General features: G+C 39.5%; 1 protein-coding gene across 8 annotated transcripts in view; it reads left to right on the forward strand.

The window, feature by feature from the left end:
- Positions 1-21004, forward strand: part of Carmil1 (capping protein regulator and myosin 1 linker 1) — a 300958-nt gene that overhangs the window by 178779 nt on the left and 101175 nt on the right. For all 8 annotated transcript variants that reach the window (XM_063259966.1, XM_063259967.1, XM_063259968.1 and 5 more), the window contains 6 exons: positions 1173-1259; positions 7523-7626; positions 9962-10039; positions 10173-10249; positions 13215-13319; positions 17815-17884. In XM_063259966.1, coding sequence (XP_063116036.1) covers positions 1173-1259; positions 7523-7626; positions 9962-10039; positions 10173-10249; positions 13215-13319; positions 17815-17884 — 521 coding nt within the window. The remainder of the gene's footprint in view (positions 1-1172; positions 1260-7522; positions 7627-9961; positions 10040-10172; positions 10250-13214; positions 13320-17814; positions 17885-21004) is intronic.

Below are 21004 nucleotides of genomic sequence, written 5' to 3' on the forward strand. Positions count from 1 at the left end.
CTTCCCCTGCTCCTTACTTTGCCCTTTTTCTTAAGCACGTTTTAACAGTTATTGGTCCCCCCCCCCTTGCCCTGCCATTATCTCCCCAGAGCATAGATTGCGTAGATTTACCTTAAGGATTAGCATATTCACATCTGGAGATGTGTTCTATTCAATATTGTTTAATCAAGTGATTTTTTTTTCTTGACACTGGAACGCCCTAGAGAGAGGCAGGGATTCCTGGAACACTCAGCTCTTCTGAAGTTGTAGTCAAGATGCAGGACCTTAATGTTTTATCTCCAGTAGTACTTATACATTTTAATAAGATTTATAGACATTCTGGGGTAGCATAGTGGGGTAGCAGCCAACAGAGGTGTTTCTTAGTGCTGCCCAGAATGTAAGAATTAGTCAAGGGGGACATGAGCTTAGTCCCCTTTAAGGAGCCTTCCAGAAAACATGCCTGTGGGTCCACCTGGAAGTGGACATGTTGGGAGGTCCTCAGGGGTGAGCACCTGTTTGTGTATTACTTAGCTCCTAACCCTGTACTTTCATTGCAATAAGCAGACTGGTGTTTCTAGCTTCTATTCTAGCCACTGAATTTAAAGAATACCTAGATTTCAATAATATTAATTGTTCGTGACTTACTACAGTTGCAAAACCTACCTATAAGAAATGTAAACATGCTCTGTTGCTCTGAGGTTATTAACACTAAGCCAATTAACTATGGGAATCCATCTGTTAAAAGTGAAGCTGTTATCCGAATAGTTAATATTATTCCATTCTTCCTGACAATAATTAAAGAGCATGCATCTGCTTATCCAGGAAAGAGAGCAACTCATTAGACAGAGGTTAAAAAGAAAAGGAGGGAACAATTATATTCCTCTTCCCCAGAGGATCTGCATTTTAAATAAGATCGTGAGGAGAGGGTGGTACTTGGCCCAAAGAAAATTATCTGTAATGATAAAGATTCAGTTACTGTTTTTTCTAAATAGTCTTCCTGTTCCCCTACCCAATAGGTGGGACAGGAAAAAAAAAAAGGAGTCCCAATTGTAAATGGTTAGAAAATAGTCTCTTACTTTAGGCAGAAAAAGGTAGTCAGTATAATTGGAATCAAATAATTTTTATGCATTGTCAGATAAAACATAATTCTGAGCATTTGAAAGTTCTAATAATCTCTTGTTTTTCTTTCTCAGGTGTGTCCTCTTTAAGTATTCAGTTTGCCAAACTTCCAAAGGGATTAAAACATTTAAATTTATCCAAAACCTCATTGTCACCTAAAGGTATAGTATATGCTACTTACTTACCATTATACCTCTAATATTGCTGTAGTTAGAACTATCCTGTTTATCTGCATTTAAAAATATATGTCCTGGTAGTTTTAAGATAAAACCATTATAGGATTTCAATTTGATGTTTTAAAGTGTTTTTAGAATAGAGAGTAATTTTGAAATTCATGTACAGATTTGGAATTTTTTAAGCATTGAGTCAGTTGAACAAACCCCTGGCTGTCTCTAGCCTCATAGCTCACATTCTGAAAGGCATCTGGTTGTATTTTCTTGATTTATTCTGGGAAAAACAAGTTGACCCTACATCCAGCCGTCAAATGGAGTCTTTGATTCACAAGATTATTGGGCCTCACTGCTGAGAGCCTTCAAGAGCCTCTTTTGCTTCTATTTTCTGTTTGGAAATTGCCTTATTTTCTCGCCAGGCCCTGATTCACTTCTTCCTTCTCTCGTTTATCCAGCTGCTCATCAAATCTTGCTAATTCTGTAATTATTTTACCCATTCGCACCTCTGTAACAACATCAGAAATTATCCTGCGTTCATTCTATCCCTGTATACATCTCCGTCCTTTGCACTGGATGCTTGAAAAGTTGTTTCATCTCCAGATTTTCTTGGAGAGCTCTTGCTTATTTTATAAAAGCTGATCTCTGCTGAAATGTATTCCTTATTCCCAAGGATGCACCGTAATCATTTGGTCTTTCCTCCATATTTTTTTCTGCGTCACACATGTGACATTACTGAGGAAATGTCTTTACGATGAGAGCGAGGCTTTCTTTTGACCTGTACTTCTTTTGTCTCTGTAACTTTAGCCTCTCGCACAGTTTATGGACTACTGTGGGCATTCAAGAGATTTCTTCAATGGAACATCTTGCCGCATCTTAACTGATTCCCCGTCCTTTGAAGGCACCATACGTGGCCTGTGATTGAGTCCTGACATGGCTGTTACTGTGAACGTGCTTGCATTGTGCCTTTGGTTCCCCAGCTGCTATATTTGTAGGATAGAAATAAGAGTATCTTTTTTACCATGGGTAGAAGGCTTAAATGAGTTAACCTACACACAGTGTGATTTCTGGCAGCTTCCATCACCACCATCACCTTCATTGTCCTCATCTTCTGCTGCCGTATTTTCAAATATGTGCATTTCCACCTGGCACAAACGCAGTGTCCCTGTATGCAGATGTTGTGAATTTCTGCTCACCTCTAAGTTCTTCCTGCTGACCCATTCTCTTTGAAGCCTTTCCAGACAGCAGCCTCCTGCAGCTCACCCTGACAGCTCACGCTGGTGCTCCTGCCTTTCTCTGTGCTCCCACCGCAGTATCTACTGCAGTATCTTCCCCTTGTGCTTTGATGGCTTCCTGGCTTGCAGTATCTGGGTGATCAGTACTTTGTCTCACTGATTTCTGTGTCCTGGCCCCTGGCTGTCACTGAATGTGCCTTGGTCAATGAAGGAAGCAGAGCAGGCCCTTGGGTTTTATATCCAGCCAGTTGCACATGGCTCTGAATGGGCAGTTACATTAGAGTGATTTGAAATTGGAATTAGTTCCACAAGTCTCATGATTTTCTGTGCGCATAATTCAGGCACACATGGTTAAGATTAAGGCAAAGTCAACTACCGTGGAGAGATTTTCCAAAGAGTTAGTGTTTTCTGAACTGGGACCTATGTCCAGACCCTATAGCTGAGTTTGGCCCCTCTGCACAATCTCTGTTACACCTCAGAAAGTCAGCTTAATGCTGGACCTTATCAGTACATGGCATATTCATGGTAAGGATTCGGAGGATACCAGAAAGTCTAAGGAAGCAGAAATTATTTTTAATGCCAGCATTGTGAGAGTGTCACTGGTGACAACCAGAGAGACAACCTTTCTGTGCAGTTTTCTGTCCATAATGTGTGTGTATACGGATACGCACATGTGTACACATATGCACGTGCCCTTACTATTTCTCTATAATCTTTTTTCTCTACAAAGCAAATCATGATCACTTACATCAATAAACACATTGCCACCTTCAGTGGTCACATGGTATTCCAGGTTTGAAATTATATTCTATAATTTATTTAAATAATCGGTAAGTATGCAATTACATAATTGTTAGTTCTTAAACAGTGGCAGCAGCACTAATGTGAATTTGATCACTATATATTGTCATTTCTTTAAATATTTTTTAGGATGAATTTCTTTAAGTAGAATTATTAGCTCAAAGAGTCGGTACATTTTGAAGACTTGTTTTCATGTTTATTTCCATCTGATCCCCACAAACTTCTTCATACTATTGTTACCTCTCCCTTTTCATTCTGTTATTTTCCCTTATATTTCTTTCTTAAGCATACCAAAGTCTTCTGATGTTTTAATTTCAGTTTCTCCTGTCATCGTTTACATCATTTTTCCCTACTGTCTTTAATCATTTGAATTTCTTTATAGAAAGTTACCAGTACACATTCTTTGTTAGGTCTGCTTACATTGTTTTTCCTGAATTTAAATGACTTCTCTGCATATGAAAGTATTCATCTTTTACCATGTGCTTCATAGTGCAAGCATAATTTTTGTAAGATAGAAATTCTTTCAAAGATTTCATTTTATTTCATTGTTTTGTCCATTACTGTAAAACAAACAGAAGGATGTAGTGATCATTTGTCTTTCCTGGCATAGGGTTTGGTTCCCAGGTGCCTTGTGCCACCTTTTATTGGTGCCCTGTTGCTCTCAACATGGCAAAGCAGGTGGCTGTATATCTCTGTGATGATAGTGACACACAGCCTGTGCCTTCAGAAGTGAGGGTCCTAGTTCCTGTTTGTCTCTGTCCTGCAATAGAATAGGTATAAATCAAAATGTGTCCATGTTGCTTTATAACATGTGACCCAAAGAACTGTAAGTTGTACCTTTTAAGACAAATACCTTGACATACTTTCTGTTTGTTTTTGACACAGGGTTTCTCTCTGTAGTTCGGGCTGACTTGAGCTCACTAGCCTAGGCTACCCTTGAACTTGCAGTGATTCTCATGCCTCAGCCTCCAGCATGCTGGGATTTTTAAAAATTAACTTTTAAAGGCTTATATATAAATTCTGAAAGGTTTGCAGTTTCAGAATAACTCAGTTTTATATTTCTAATGAATTTGACTAACATATTTTTGTTCCCAAAAAACACTCACGTTCATGGCTTCATAATTTAAAACAGATAAAAAAAAAAGTAATCCCCGTGACATCCCCACTGCTCCACATGTCCTTTTTCTATCTCAGACGTTAGCTATGTGAGTTTCTGGATTTCTAGCAACCATCCCGCTGGCTGGCAGATTCTGTCATGGCAGGGCCATCTGGTACCCCCTTTCTGCAGCTGTAAACATCCAATAATAAACATGAGGGATGGTGAAAATCACTAGACAGCCAGAATGGAGACTGGCATGCAAATTTGCATCAAGCTTGGGTTGTAAAAGTCCTGGTTTTTTCCAGTCCTACACTGTCACGATTTCCTGCTCCACTCCAAGTAGGCAGATGAGCACAGGCGCAGAAGGTGGGGAGGAAACCTTCCTTCCCCTGCAGTATCATGAGGCTGAGCTGAGAACACGAGTCTCTCCCGAGTCTGCTCTGTGTTGGCCACCTGCCAAGTGCCCACACGTGTCAAGGAGCGTTTTGCTGTCGGGAGTAATTTGGCCTTCTAATTTTGGAATTTATTTATTGGCTTTTGTAATACCTCACTAAGGGCATGATTTTACAAATGATTTCCTTAATGAGAGTCTGGTATTCTCCATATGTTTCAGACTCAATTGTTCCATTTATAAAAACATGAATGTTCTCAATAGGACACAGTGAGGGAAGCTGGAAGCTGAAACAATCACAGGAGACAATCTCGGAAGTTATCCTTTCCTATAAGCTTCCTTTTGTCACATGCAGTTCACTGAAACTCCACCCACTTCATTGCAAGCTCTTATTTCTTGCTTCCTTGTTAATCATTTCCTGGTTGGTTAGTGAGCACAGTTGTCTCTCAGTATATACAGGAGATTGGTTCCAGAGTTCTTTCCCTCATCCTGGGTACCCAAATCCACAGATGCTTTCCAAGTCTCACATATAAAATGACGTAGTATTTGAAGAGAGCCTTATATATACTTTCCTATGTATTTTTAATCATTTCTAGATTACTTAATGCAGTGTAAATCTACATAGTTCTTATACAGTATAATTTAGGGAATAATGACCACGAGTGAAGTCCATACATGTTCAATGCACATTAGAATTGTTTGAAGAAGTGTTTTTGGTTGTGGTTGGTTCAATCTACAGATACAGAACCTAGGGGTAGCAGGGCCATCTTCAGTCATCTGTCTCAGTCACTTTCCTAGTTGCTAAGACATAATACCTGACACTCATGGCTTGAAGAAAGGTTTGTTTTGACTCCCAGTTACAATCCGACTGGCTCCAGGCCAGCATGTCATGGCAGAGGGGCCTGGTGGGAGCAAAGCTGCTCTCACCTCATGGGGGCCAGGAAGCAGGGAGAGAAGGAACAAGCTAGGAGATAGATATACTTTGCCAGGTCACCCCCACTGTGACCTAGCTCTGCTGACCAAGCCCCAATTCTTGTCATGTTTGCTCTAGCATTCCCATGATTTTCAAAAGCCCTACCTATGAGGCTTTAGAGGAACAGCTATGTATAAACCATGGAATCTTCTGTCTGTGTCTGTCACTAAGCTGGTCTTTGACTGGGGAAGTGGTATCCCTGGATCTCTGAAGCTGCTGTGTAGTACACAGTGGTTTTTAACAAAGATTTTTTGAAATGAAAAAATATTCCTTATATAACACTGATGTTTCATACTAGATTTTAATCATTTTTTGCATGATGATCTTTATACTTTCCCAGGGCAGATAATGGAATGGGTCTTAGGTATATCTCCCAACACCCTGGACTTTGTAAGCATGTAATAAATGTTGGGTTGACAGTCAAGAAGTAACTTCCTGGTACTTCAGACATCTTCCATTCAAAGCTTCTGTCTCCTCTATGTTCAGTATCCACTCACCCTTGAAAAATTGGTCACTGGCCTTTGTCAGGCCCAAGCCAGACCCAGAACCTCTCCCTGACACCAGAAGATGAGATAGTAGCCCTGTATGTAGCAGAAGGGGCTCCAGCAACACTCTTGTCTGCAGCCCCAGCTCTTTTCTTCAAGTCCTGCTGCCCTAACCAAGTCTGATTCTTCGTGGAGACCAAGCGTGGCTCCTCTGCACCAGCATGGCTGCCCATGTCCAGGCAGAACTTTCTTCCCTCTTTCTCTTTAAGGTAACTGACACAAGCTAGGATTTCCAAGAGAAATTCTACTGAAGAAACAAGAGATAGACAAAACAATTTGAAAGTCTACCCTGGTTAGAAATAGATGATTAGGAACCACAGACTTTTGAAACAGAGCTCTGCTATGTCCTTTATCCCATTATGTTGTGGACTGTTGAGAGTGTTTGAGTCCCTGGAGTGACCAGACTTTGCTAGGCTCCTGTTTCACAATGACATACTTCAGGGAGCCCTCACTGCTACATGACAGGGTGACCTGATAAAATCCAGCCACCCTAGGTTGAGACAGGCTGGTGACAGTGACTGTCATCCACATAGAAAAGAACATTGAGGTCTCTACTCTGTGGTCTGCTCTCCTTATATATGGCTTTTGGAGGTAGAGTCATCAGCATAATTCAGTTAACTTTACCTTGAGCCATTTATGTTGTGTATGTAAAGAGCGTAATTAGTAATTCAAAATTTTTCCTTTTGATTGCTTCTTACATTGTGTGTAGATACCTTCTCACTCTTTGTGAACTCCATTTTATTCCAAATTTAGCCTTGAGTGTGACACATTTAACTAGAGCAGTATATTCCTCCATCAACTTTCTGGTACTTAAGTAGATGAAATTATCAGAATATGCACATGTATCATTTAAATGCTATTTGCAGAGTTAAGAATCACCTGGCAGAATCCAGAAAAGAATGAAAATTGTCAGTGAGGTTGCTTGCATCATTCTGGGACTTGAAAGTCAAATGTTTTGTGTCCTCTGCAGAACAGAGCATAGCCGCTTCCATCGCTGCATACACACACACCCCTCCCAGGCTGTGAGATGGCTGTGTCACCTATCCTCTCTGAGGGTGTGTCAAAAATGACTTAATCTCAGTGATCTTGCATGATGTCTGTGTTCATGGTTAACTGTAATTCCGCAGTTGTGTGGGACTGCTGAGTGATTTACACAAACAGCCTCATGTCATCTCCTGACGGGAAACTGAGGTTGGGTTTCCTGATGTTGCAGGGGTGAACAGCCTTTCTCAGTCCCTCAGTGCCAACCCGCTGACTGCCTCCACTCTCACCCACCTGGACCTCTCAGGGAACGTACTTCGCGGAGATGACCTTTCGGTAAGGTTGTACTTCCAGGCTTGCAGATTCCATAAAGCTGCATTGAATAAGCCCAGACTAATTTCTGCACATGACTTTCTGACTGATCGTCCTGCCTCTCTCTGTCCTGGCACTTAAAGGTGTGCAGTTATAAGTTTATGAAATGTTTTAATGAAAACTAATTAAATGTAGCCTGTCACTACAGTTGGTTTTATCTCATGTAATGATCCTGAAGTTCAAATACCTCTTGGAAATAGTTTTTCTGAAGGAGTTTATTTCATTTTAAATATTTTGGCACATGGTTACAATTGCTTGCTAAAAAAGGTTGATAGCATAAAGTAAACTATTTCATGATTAAATAGTATTCTTGGCAAGCACCATGGTTGCTTTCTTACAGTTTGCAGTTAAAAGAGGTTAATGGAATAAAACCAATCCTGATCTACTCCATGAATGAAATAAAAGTACTCTGCTTTTTAGGGTTTTTGGTATGAAGGCCCAATGTTGCCCTGAATTTTAACAAGAGTTTTTATGCACCTCAGTTAGTAATAGAAATGTTTGGCACATCTTATTGACATGAGAATTAAGCATGACCTCATTACTGTATGCAGCAAATGGTATCTTCCCTTCAGCATGGTGGCCTTTAGGAGAGATGACCCTTAAACACCAGGAACCTAGAGCCGCTGAGCATCTTTGAGGGATCTGAATGAATTTTCACTCCAGTGCGCTACAGGGATCAGAAACACTGTGAAATTTATTCTCACTTTTTTTTTTTTTAAACCTCTGCCTATAAGGCAGGGAATATAAATAAAGACCTTTTTGTTGTTATTTATTTTTTCCTCTTCTCCTTTGCACTTGGGATCCTTTAATTAATACTTGTTTCCTGGCTCACTGTGACTCTTGGAACACATTTTCCAAGTTCGGTTGTCACCTTCGCTGAGGATTCATAAATCTGTTCCCCTCCTAGATGAAGAAAGGAACCTGACACAAAACCACCAAACCATGATAGCAAAGTGGAGGGACAGAAGGAAGGAAGCAAGAAGAGACTGAGAGTAAATAAGACAGCTTTAAAAAAAAGGACCTTATGGATGCTTCATGCAACTGCTTAAACGCCTCATTCCCTGATCAGTGGGTTTTGCTCAGGCTCACCTCTGGGGACAGTGGAGTTAATTGGTGAGCCGGGGGATTGTGGAATCCCAGCCAAGGACTGCTGATGTTCTGCAGTCCCACATCAGATCTGCAGGCACCTGTGTCTGTCTCTGCCTTCCTGGAAAATGATTGGAACATGTTGGCTTTGTAGGGTCTCATGACCACTTTAGTATGTCAGGAGTCCCCCTACTGGTGGCTAGGAGCAAAATAACACCTAATTTAAATGTCCCTTGAGGTCACTGGCACCAGGCAATGAAAGGCTGAATAACTGTAAGTGAAAACAAAGTTGTTTCTTAGAACCAGAGCCTTTCATAGTATAGTCTGTTGGCAATGCTTTATGCTAAAGCGTTTCTGTGTTAATACTTTGTTATTCTGACTTCACTATTGAGAGGGGTTTTCTGCAGCACCATGTAGTTACATGGCTGCAGTTAATAAGTGGTTGCCAAGGAATGAGACACTGTTAGGTTTGTTGGTGTTTGCAAGTGTCTGGTGGCAGAGAGCTCAGACTAGTTGTTGTTGGTGAGTGCTGGCTGCTGTCACAGAGGACAATTAGAGAACAATAGTCATTAATTTCATTGTTTTGATCAGCTTGCATGGGGCAGAAGTGAGAGAAGACATATCGCAGTGACCCATGAAGGATCTTATCTCTGTGTGAGACTAATAGTGGTTCTAGGGCATCTGTGATCGATTTTTGGAAGTAACTAAGGTTAGCAAAAAATCATTAAAAAAATCATTATGTTGGACAGAAGAGAATATAGCCTGAGACCATTCAGTGGTTCAAGTTCAAATAACTGCTTCCTTAAACACTTTCAAAATTGATTAGCATTTTGATAGGATGGCTGCAACCCAGGTGGTATTTTAATCTCAGGAGTTATAATTAATTAGCATCGTTCCAAAATTGTATAATAAAAATTGAGCTAATCAGGAAAACTAAGTCATGTGTAAAAATGAGAAGAGGTGTTGGCAGTCCAGATTCCATTTGGCCATTTAAAAAAATTTTGAACATAATTGTATTTTAAATTCTGGGGTTTTTAATCTCAGGACAGGTGTTGGAGTGACAGAATTTTTCAGATTCTTTTGAGTACAGCTGAAAATGATCTTGGGGAATATGAGCAACTTCCATTCAGAACAGTAATTTACATTGTGCTGTGTGCCTGTGTTTGTTTCTGAATCCTAACATTTATTTTTTTGTTTCTGTTGTTTTTCCAAGCACTTGTATAATTTTTTGGCCCAGCCAAATGCCATTGCTTATCTGGATTTATCCAATACAGAATGTTCGCTGGACATGGTAATGTTTTTTTATATTACCTTGGGGGTCTCAGAACAGCTCTTTAGATGGGGAACAGCACTTTTTTCTCTAATAACATATTTTCCTAAACCTAAAGATGCCTAAAATAAGACGAGCTTATTTCTTCCCAAAGGTCTGTGGTGCTCTGCTCCGAGGATGCCTCCAATACTTAGCTGTGCTCAATCTCTCCAGAACTGTCTTCTCCCACCGGTATGGGTTTATTTATTATTTTGGGATGTAGTAAATTGTCTTTTTGGGGTGTAGTGCTAATGAAAATAGAAATGATAGAAGGGGACGGTTGTACACAAAGATCACCTTAAGCCATCATCTTTGAATTATTAGGCCCTGATATAGTTCAAGTTTTAATTATAGCTTTTTAAACTAGAGCTAAATATTCTTATTAGTAACTTCAGTTTGGCTATGTGAACTACACAGCAATGCATTGTTCTTCATATGTGAACATGCACCCTCTCTTCGTGTAGTAAAGAGCTTTTTAGAATCCACTGAAGATACTTCTTAGTGACGAGCTTAGAAGTCAGTATAAACTACCTTGGGAGCAAAGAGAATGGTCATTCCCAAAGCTACAACATTTTAATTTTGTAGAGGAAGCAGAAATCAGTGTCAGGGTCTCACTTGCAACCTGCTGACTTTAAAACTCTTTACAAAATAAGGCAAGAGGTTAGGAGATATACGAATCACAAAGACCAGCAGCTCAGAATGGAGAGAGAGCAGCAGAATTGTGGAAACATGGGCTGTGTACATGTGGAGTTCTGGGGCCTCCTAATGTAATCAGTACAGCCCAACATTTCTTATTCACAATTGTGACTGCAAGTCATAACATTTTTGTCCTTATGTATTCTTTAATAGCTTGAGAGTATTACTTAGAATTAGATATACCTCCATATTTAGTAGTATACTTTAGAAGCATCATATATTCAAGGATATAATCCTCACTTATTTGTAGAATTTGGCTTTGTGGAATGCTTTATTCTACAAATATACATTGCAAATTTACCTATCTACATTTTAAAGTACTTTTAGTCTATTACTTCAACAATGATGCAAATCTTCACAGTAGTGAAAATATGCCATAAATCTTTCAATGGAGCAAAGTCAGAGTAGAATCCAGGAGTATAATTGTGGGAGAAACCAGGAGACTTCCAAGACGTTTTATTTTGAGTGTGTTGGGGGGAACTAATTAAGAATAGTCACTGAGGCTGTCTGGTCGACTCGTGTGCTTGAAGGTAGCTTAGGGAGGCATGCTTTGGTGGAGCTGTGATTGACAGGGGACCTGAGTTATAAGATGACGGCACAGCCTATTAAAGGTCTTTGTGTAATCAGCTCTTCTCAGTTCACAGTACTGTGAATTCTGTGATGACTGGTCTTCAGTGGAGCTGTTAAGCTCATAGAACAGAATTGTGCTAACAAATTGCCTTGTCTTCCAAATGAAAGGTTATGATTAAACTGTTTAATACCCCGCACCTCACCTAGATATAGTCATGTAAAGCCTCTAGTAATTACATTGAAATTGCTGCATTTACACTGAGGTGTGAGCATCACTAGCCAGGCTATTCATACTTTTGTTCGCTGATAATTTTATAAGTGTATTCGTCAGGGTAAGTGAGGTTGTTGTGCAGTGATTATGACCATATCACCTATCCTGACAGCCGCTTGCCCGTCCTCACGGCTGTCGGCAGAGGTAGTTTTGCAACATATCCATTCAGGGCTGACCACAGCACTTTTACCCTGGAGGAAGCATCTTCTGCCGAGAACATTGACAGCCATGTGGCAGAGGAAAAGGGTCTGTGGCAGTGCCCACACATTCTGATGAGGCTTTTCTTCAGGAAGGGAAACATACCATGTCTTTTCACATCCCATTGGCTGTAGGGGCACCACAGTGCAAATCCTGCTGTGCTTATGGCAATAGTGCCTCTTTGTGCCTCAGAAAAGGGCAGTGGATATTTAGAAACCACAGAACGGGCAACTCTAACACAGAGCAGTGGGAACAACGCTACACCCAAAGAACCATTTAACAACATCTGCTCCAAAAAAATGGCCAGAAGTATATAAGCTAATATTGTTGCACTCTCTAGATGGAGACTTACTGACTTGCTTAAAATGTTTAATATATGCTATCAGAATTTCCTTTTTACTTGCATTTTTTTCCTCATAGAAAAAGATTCTAGTTGCTTAGATTTTTCTTTCCAAGTAGCCTGAAATTTTCTTGTTTTAAAATTTTATTTTTAACCTGTCAAATATTGACAGGTTTCTCCAGACTTTCGCACAAAATGTTATTCAATATTAATAACTTGTATGCACTGGGCCACCAGGCTGCTTCTGCCCTGAGGTTCTGGGCCTTTCTACAGAATAGGATTCACTATTTGCTTACTATTCATTAGGCTCATTGCTTTACATATTCTGGCTTATTCAGTCCTCCCTTCAATTCTGTAAGGCAGAACAAAGCAAACAGAGTGTCCTTGAGTCCTGGTTCAAGTGGACTCTTGAATTATTTTTTTTTCCCTCCCAGTGGCAAGTATGGTGTTGACACTTAACTTATCCTTGAGTTGTGTGGTTTTATCCAATTACTTTTCACTATAATAGAAAGGGTACAAATTGGAGAGTATGGCCATTTCATTTTTTTGTTTCATTGTTTGTTTATTCCAATATCTGGCCTGGAACGATTAGATTTGCAGTATGAATGTAGTAGCTAATTAGGCAGCTTGTTCTGCAGGCCTCTTGCCATTCAGAAATTCTATACTGGTCCTCAATTTGACACCAGATCCCCATCTTGTTCCATCCCTGGCTTGCTCCATCAAAATGACTGTTGATGATGGCAGTGGGAAAACTGTTTTAAATTGAATGAAGATGTACATTTTTCACCTCCAGTTTTTTAATAATCTGAACATCGAGTTTCCCAAGTGTTAAAATTCAGTGTTGTTTCTTAGCTACAAAGAAAAAGAATAAATGGTTTTGTGAAGTTAGTGATGTGTGTTAACCTCTGTTCATCCAATGGGGCTGGACTGACACATGTAGGGTTCAGACATGTATTTGCTTCTTTTTACCTTTACATTTTTAATGAGAGTGGGTCCAATTTATGGGTTATTTCATGGTGTCTGAGTAACCAATAAGAAGTTTGCTGGAAATAAACACTTGTATGTCTCCGATGTCTTTTCAGGAAAGGAAAAGAAGTGCCCCTGTCTTTCAAGCAGTTTTTTAGTAGCTCTCTAGCACTGATGCAAATCAACCTTTCTGGCACGAAACTATCTCCAGAGCCCTTAAAGTGAGTGATTAATTCATTTTCTCCAGAGCTTTTAAAGTTCAATTTCTTATTATGAATGTGCTTAAGGGACAGGAGAAAGACATATAATTCAAAGACAGAAGAGGCAAAAGAGAATACTTCTTTACTCTAAGACAGAAAAGTATGTTAATGTGTTTTAAAGTACATTGTGCACTGTTGATCTCATTACATTGTCAATATAAAAATAATTCTCCCTTTGGTTTGTGCCCTTTGCAGTAGTGACTGATCTTTTACAAGAATTAGTTCTGAGCGTGTATGGAAATAGCGTTCTTGAAGTCCATGAATGCATTCAGTTCATGTATTAATTAATAAAATTTTATTCAAAAATATGCACTCGGGCATCATTGTCTTATAGTAATGTCTGTTCAGCTCACTTTAGGCATATTCTTATGTGTTTTAATGTTTATTATAAATATTTCAACCAAATAGTAATAGTTGAACTCCACATTACATACACATTTTGTGTGTGCAACAGAACCAGTGTTTAAACATTTTAGTGTCTGAATTACTTAGTTAAGTATCATCTCTTTCACTTGAAGTTTGAATGTAATTTATTATTTTTGAGAATTGTATTTGACATCACCAGAAACACTCAGACATTTCATGTACAAAGGTGGTAGAGCCAAATTCCCTGAGTCGCCAGAAGGTACAGTATTGTATTTTTTCTTTTCTTTCTCTTTTTTTTTTTTTTTTGGTACCAGGGATTGAACTCACGACCTTGAACTTGCCAGGCAGGCTTTTATGCCGCTGAGCTAAATCCCCAACCCAGTACTTATTTTCAAGTAGTTGTGATGCGTGGGTTGTCAGGTCGACCCCGGTGCCCGCACACATTTCTCCTTTCCCCAGATTGTGTGTCAGTGAGCATTTACTTTGCTCTTGTAATTTGTGTGAAGTATTAAAACCAGTGCCTGCTATCCATTTTACTAGAAAAGTATTGAGAAATTCTCTTCTCTCTCTCTCTCTCTTTTGTTTGTTTTTGAGAGGTGTGAAGTTCTTGGTCCCACCTAGTACCACAGCTCTAAAACAGTGGGCATCCTTAAGACAAGTAGCTCCAGTCAAGTGCTGAAAAATGTCTGATATTGTAGAGGCTTTAAAAAAAATGTTGAATTAATGCATTAGAGGTCTCAAAATGTAACAGCTACAAACATGATGATTTGGTTGCACAGTTTTAAGAAAGGCATCAGAATTAGTATTCTAAAGGGATGCTTTTATAATTTAATGATATTCACTTATTCAGGTGATACTTTTTGAATATCTGCAGTGTGGTAGATGTGAGAACCTTACATGCAAAGCAAAACGAGGCACATTTTGCTGTGTCCACTAGTAGGAGATTAGTACATTCTAAGCAGTTTCAGACATAAAACAGTTTTCTAAGTCTTTCAGTGTTGATGACCCTTATATAATGGGGAATAATTCTTCATTGGTTATGTAATTGATTTTATGCAATACTCCATAACAGTACTATATTTTGTATGCTTTGTTAAAGCAATGATGAATATTGTACTTCAGAGGTACTTGGTAATTGTTAAATCTTGTAATCTGTTACTTAAGTGAATGTTTAGCTCTGGGATTTACTCAGTACAACTTTATCATGAGGAGAAGGGCTTTGTGGCTGAAGAGTCTATAAACCCAAGTCCACATGGCCAGTTAATGGGATATAGTAAGGTGAGAAGATAGATATCCACAGCCGAGATGCTCAGGTTTACCTATGCAGAAGTGGAAACAGAAGGGCATTTTGAAAACCACCTTCCACTTGTTACTGTCCTGGTGTTTCTCCAGGCACTGTCTCCTTTAATGCTGACCACGGTTGTGGGAAGCTGGTGTCATTATCCCCACTTCACAGCCAAGAAAATTGAGGCTCAGATAAACTAAGTCGCATCCTCAAAATCATATAGAGTCACTTTGAATTTTCAGAAAACCAGACATGGAGATTATATTAGCTTGCAGGACATTCAATAGATGTTGATTTGGGATTACTGATGTGACAGGATTTGAAGGAGGATAATGAGAAGCTGGGCTGGGTTGGAATCCTTGCCAGAGAGAAGGTTGTCGTGGGGCTCCATGGTGTCCCTAACCCCAGACTGCTCCACACTGTCTGCAGGGAGCAGGGAAACGGAGTTGCTTCTGGAACCTTTGGCTTAGTTGCTATGAGAAGATGAACTAAACAAGTGTGACTTTTGAAAGTGACACTTTTGGTTTTCACATAATGTGTTCTGGAAGTTTCCCACTCAATTTGGAGTTCTTTAAAAGAAGATAGAATGCTTCCTTCATGCTCTCACTTTTTGATTGCAGCTGTTTTCAGTCCATGTCAGCATATTTCCCGGGCTTTGGAGGACATGTTTGGAGGACACTGTTCCTTGGTGTTTCCCAACATCTCCAGTGTCATTTGGTTCTGAGTGTCTCCACCCTGCCCTGCAGTTCTGAGTGCAGCCCAAACCCCAACTGCTGCTTCTTGCTTTCTCAGCGTTTCTGGCCCGCCTCCTCTCCTCTGCTGTACCGAGCCCTTTTTTCCAATTCCACTGCCTTGCCTGAGTATTTTTATTAAAACTATTAAATGTGCTACTCCAAAATTACAACATGTCACTTAGTCACAGATGGGAAATGAAATAGCAATTTGTCTCATCCCTTTTTGTAGCAGCGCTTGAGGATTGAGGGGGTAATTGTTAAGGCAGATTTGCCTCAAAATGATTTGCCTTAACAATAAGTTGGTAAAAATAACATCTGTTATTCCAGAATGCCCTCCCACCCCCATGCCTGCTATGTTTTTTGAAATTATTGTTTTGTTTTATTTTTCAATTTAACAATTTCTGTGGTCCTGTGAGTTGTTACCTTCTTATCATTGGCCTTCTGTAGTTAAATATCTTAAAGTTCACTATTTATTTCCCTGGCTTTAATTCACATGTAAGAAAAACAAGAAACATTTTCCTTCCAATTTATAAGAAGGCATTGCTGAAGTTTATGAGTAAGACTTGAAAACTCACCATGGCCTGGAAGTAAGAGAGACCTCTTAGGTGATGTCTGAACTGTCTGCTTTTCCTGATGAAAACTTAAGATTCCCAAAATGTGATGTGTAAGGACAAGTCACTGCACCTTTAGTGTAAGATGTAGGACCCAAGGACTGGCCTTTTGCTTTTTAGGCCCAAATATTTTCACCGGCTCAGTACTTCCCTGAGGGAAGAGAGGGGAAAAAGCAATTTTTAGGTAAAAGAGAAGAATTGCAATTAGCTGTTGACACATGGGATGCACAGCCTTTGCCTTTCTCATAGGTGGTGTTGTAGGTACTGGTGAACAGGACTTATAAAAGGAAAAGAAAGGCATTGGCCTCCAGCCTTCTCATTGAGGAGGCCTTGCTAGCTGGAGGCAATTGACTTGGGGTTCCACCCATTGCTACAGTTGGCTCTCTGTAGGTGAGGTCTGTAAATTTAGGAAGGAGAAACTCAATCACAGCAACAATAATTCCTTTCCTTCCCACCTAATGCTCACCCTGGCATCTTTTGATGTGTGCTGGAGAGAGGCCCTTTTCCTGGGGTACAGGTAATCACTGCAGATGTGGATGCCCGGGTTTCCCACTTTTCTGCTTATTACTACCTACCTAGCATTACTGTTATTTGCGCACATTTATTTCTATTGCTTATAGCAGGAACCTTCTGCTGCTCATCTTAGATCTCCTCACAAGGTCCATTTAGTGCCTTTTGCCTATTCAGTGTTATTTAATGGATATATGCATGTATATGAGTTTTTTTGTGTCAGACCTGCTCAGTGGTGTAGGACTGACTTGTAAAAATGGGTTTAATTCATTTTTTTAGACAGTTATGACATCCAGTCGATCAATTCCAGTCTCCAAAATTTGAAGACAAAATAATTCCTTTTTCGAGCAGAGACATGCCTCCCCCTAGCCTGGCATGTGGTCAGTCAGGCAAGATTCTGGTGAAGATGTATGCCATTTTATCCCCAGTGCTTTTCTACCCCTGCCTACCCACTCCTATAGTTCTTAACTCATCTCAGTATACTTTCACACCCTGGAACACTGTGGAGCTGACTCCTTCCCCACCGTAATCCTTAGGGAAGACTAGTTGCTTCTTTAACAACAATTGCCTAATAATATTCTAAACATTATTAAAACTGTTCTCAAGCAGATGCAGGTGGGAATTTATCTGTGATGACCACAATTTAATTTCAGTATGCAATTAGGTGAGCTGTTGATTTATTTGCATAGCAATAGCAGCACTGCTCGGTTCTGCATTTATGATGGACTCTACGCCTGTCAGGGGAAGAGGGCAGCCGTGTGATTGTTTTACTATTGTCAAGAGGCAGAAATGCAGGTGGCATTTGAAAATGTAAGAGGTTACATGGTGCTTGACCTGTAATTTAAAAAAGGCATTTCCCTCATCCTTTAGTCAGTGTGATTACATTTGTGTGTTTGTGTAAACGTGTGTGTGTATGAAATGTAGATAATATCTGTGTTTCCTCCCCTCAGAGCACTGTTGTTGGGCCTGGCTTGTAATCATAATTTGAAGGGAGTTTCACTGGATCTCAGCAACTGTGAGGTAAGACCACTTTGACACTGCACTGGAATAGATAATAGCCTCAAAAGTGCTTTGCTCTCTGTTTCTGGAAAAGGTATCATTCTGTGATTCCACAGGGTATAAATGAAGCAGAAAAACACATTATACAAGATTCAGATGTTCTGTATTTTGCAAGCTTCATTTACAAGCAGTGCCAGAAAAGCATTCAGAAAGCATCCCAGTGTTTTTAATGACATGTGTTTTCCCCATTCTTAACACCTGTTGCTAAGTATTTAGGTGAAGCCTTGAGACAGAGCCATAAACCAGTTTTGCCATCATAAAAATGTATCATGCAGTGTCTGATGCAGGGGACGAATGTATATAGTTTTACTTGGATTTTTAGAGTGTGAGAGGGAATTGCTGTCTTGTCATTGATTTTACTTTTAATAAGTTGATTGAAGCAGGAAAATTAAAATGCCTTTCAGAATTTTAGCAATTTTAAGTACTTTGAATCAAGGAGAACTTAGAAAACAACTGAGCCCGATAGCCTTTACGTTTTTAAAGGGTACCTAAACTTCTTCCATCTTGAAATGTTTAGTTTGTGTGGAGATTTGTAAGAACACATCCAGGTGCCAACCACCTGGCCTATTCAAAGCCTGCCTCTGATAGACGTTCAGCCTCCTGCACTGCAGTAGGTGGAGGAGTCTTGTTGCTCCTACTTTTGGCCTTGAGACCTACAGTTTTCTCTTCTCAGAATATTTCTACCATATCCCTCTTCCTCTCCAAGGCCTCGCTTTCTGTGCTCTAGGTAAGGCCAGTATCACCTATAGTATGCCTGAGATCCTGGGCTGTGCATTCCAGGATGAATGGGTGAATCTCACCACATCTTAATTTCTGCACTTGCAGAATGGAGATGATAGTAGCTCCCCGGGGAGTTTTTCTGAGGTTCAAGAGAGGTCTCCTTTGAAGCGTGCCTCTTGCACAGTATTTGGTATACATTGCTATTGATTGCTATTGCTGTTGCTGTTTTTTTCTGTCTCATTGTCTGCTGAATTTCTTCAGCAGAAATGACTCTTCAGCCTTTTATGGTCTTGTTCTTTTCTATTTGTCTAGACTCAGTGATATTGACATTCATGTGCACAGTTACTAACTTGTGTCTTGCATAGGTACTGAGTTGAATCCAATGTGCTTTCCCAGCTAGGTTTTGGCTTTCTGGAAAGCAGTATTTGTGTCCTAGTTTGTATTATGTTTCCCTTGCTTCCTAACAAAATGTTAGGCACAAAGCCAACATTAGATATTGAATAAGATTAACACAATACCTCTCTGAAAATTATAGAATCTGGCAAGTCTGACATTGCACCATATAAACTGTTGGTGTAGGATTTTTCATTAACTTACGACTTCAGAATCAATATTGTGACTTATTTTCTTGTTTAGAAAAAAATACTAAAAACTCAACCAAAAAAAAAAAAAAAGCACTCAAAACGTAACCGTCCTTGTGGAAATACTGTGTGCAAATCAGTAGTGTTTCTCCTATCCTAACAGACTATAGAGACCAGCTGAGGTAATGCAGTCAGAATTATCTGTTGTCGAGCAATTCACTAAAGGATGTGTCAATAATTAAAACCTTTATTAGCGTAGGAGTGAGATGAAGGAAATGGGGTTATCAAACAGGGAGTTTAGTACACGTCTTTAGATCAAAGTGCTGATTAGCCATGATGTATGATGTGGTTTTAACTATCCTAATGAAATACCTTGAGTACTACTAAACTAACGTCTTTTATTTAATTCTGTGATAAAGCTGAAATGAGAATAAGTGATCATCTAATTACCATGTTTATAGTTGAAGAAGCTGAAGTCTAAAAGTGCTGAAATGGTCCAACACACTAATTGCAGAGCCATAGGAAAACTGGATCCTGAATCTCTGTTATTAATAACAATACTGATAGTGGTGATTATTAGGCTGTTAAGTGTGGTTAGACATTTTATTCTTAAATGAGGTGGTATAGGACATGTATTCAAAGAATACTGTGTTAAATTGCTATATAACTTGTTCTGTAGACTGCTTTGTTATCTATTGGGAATTGTTCAAAGACAGTAATAGTAAGGTGAGCCATACAGAAATTTTATTTTTGTGGGTCAAAAATGTCCGGCTGTAGGCAGTCCTGATGATTCAGTCCAACTGCTAGTAGGCTTTTACTTTTATAATTTTTTTAAAAGACAAATTCAGATCAAATGATTAATCTCTGATGGTGGGATCAACCACTATTATTATGATAATCCCAGCTTGATTTTGTTCTTTTCTTTGTGAATAATAGGAAAAACTGATACCTGTGAGAAAAAGGAAGCCTTGAAAGTATTTTAGTATCCTGTTCCTCACTGCTTTATAGCTTAAATTACAACACTGGTGACCACACTGTCAACTCACACTGAATCATTGTTCATGAAAGCTGGTGGAATGTAGTATTTTTCTAAACTGTGTTACAGTGTTCTGTCACATTTTGCTTCTTAGGACTAGATAGTCAGATTTAACTAGATCTTGGTTTATTCTCCTTTATGATGTAGTCCTCCCTACAAGGCCTTTGGAGTTACCACGTAACCCACGTTGGAATGCTTGGCATGTTGAGGGTTTGCTTTTATCCTTTTGTATTTGATACTTTAGAGTTTCTGTACTGCACTTAGAAAGGGACTCTCACTACCTAAAAGATTAAAATCATGCTGGTATAGATTTTCCTATTCTTTTTCTATCTAGCCAAAGTAGGCAGAAGCTCTTCTTAGTATACTAGTCAAAATCACAGAAAAATTTATGGGATTATTCTATGAAAGATAAATGTAATTTTAAAATCCAAAAGGTGGTGCATATTTGTCCCTGTCACCATCGTTGTCATGGGAGGTCACTTGCCATCCCAGGGATGGATTATGGGGCTCCTGGGAGGTGCTGATGTTCTGAGATACCAGGTGTCTGGAGCAAAGTGCTGGTGCTTTGTGCTCAGTGTGGTCTTCCAGTTTCTGATGCAGGCCTTGACTGCTTAGCGCCTCCTACAGGTGCAGAGTTGACAGCTTGCCCAAACCTTGGAAAGGGCCCCCGGGAAAACACCTTTTAATGCCTATGCGTCAGTAATTTACTATAAAACATTCTGTATAGAAATTATGATCTAGATT

Source organism: Cavia porcellus, unplaced genomic scaffold, assembly GCF_034190915.1.
Source record: "Cavia porcellus strain 051 isolate PalLab524CR breed Dunkin Hartley unplaced genomic scaffold, mCavPor4.1 scaffold_13, whole genome shotgun sequence".
Lineage (NCBI taxonomy): Eukaryota > Metazoa > Chordata > Mammalia > Rodentia > Caviidae > Cavia > Cavia porcellus.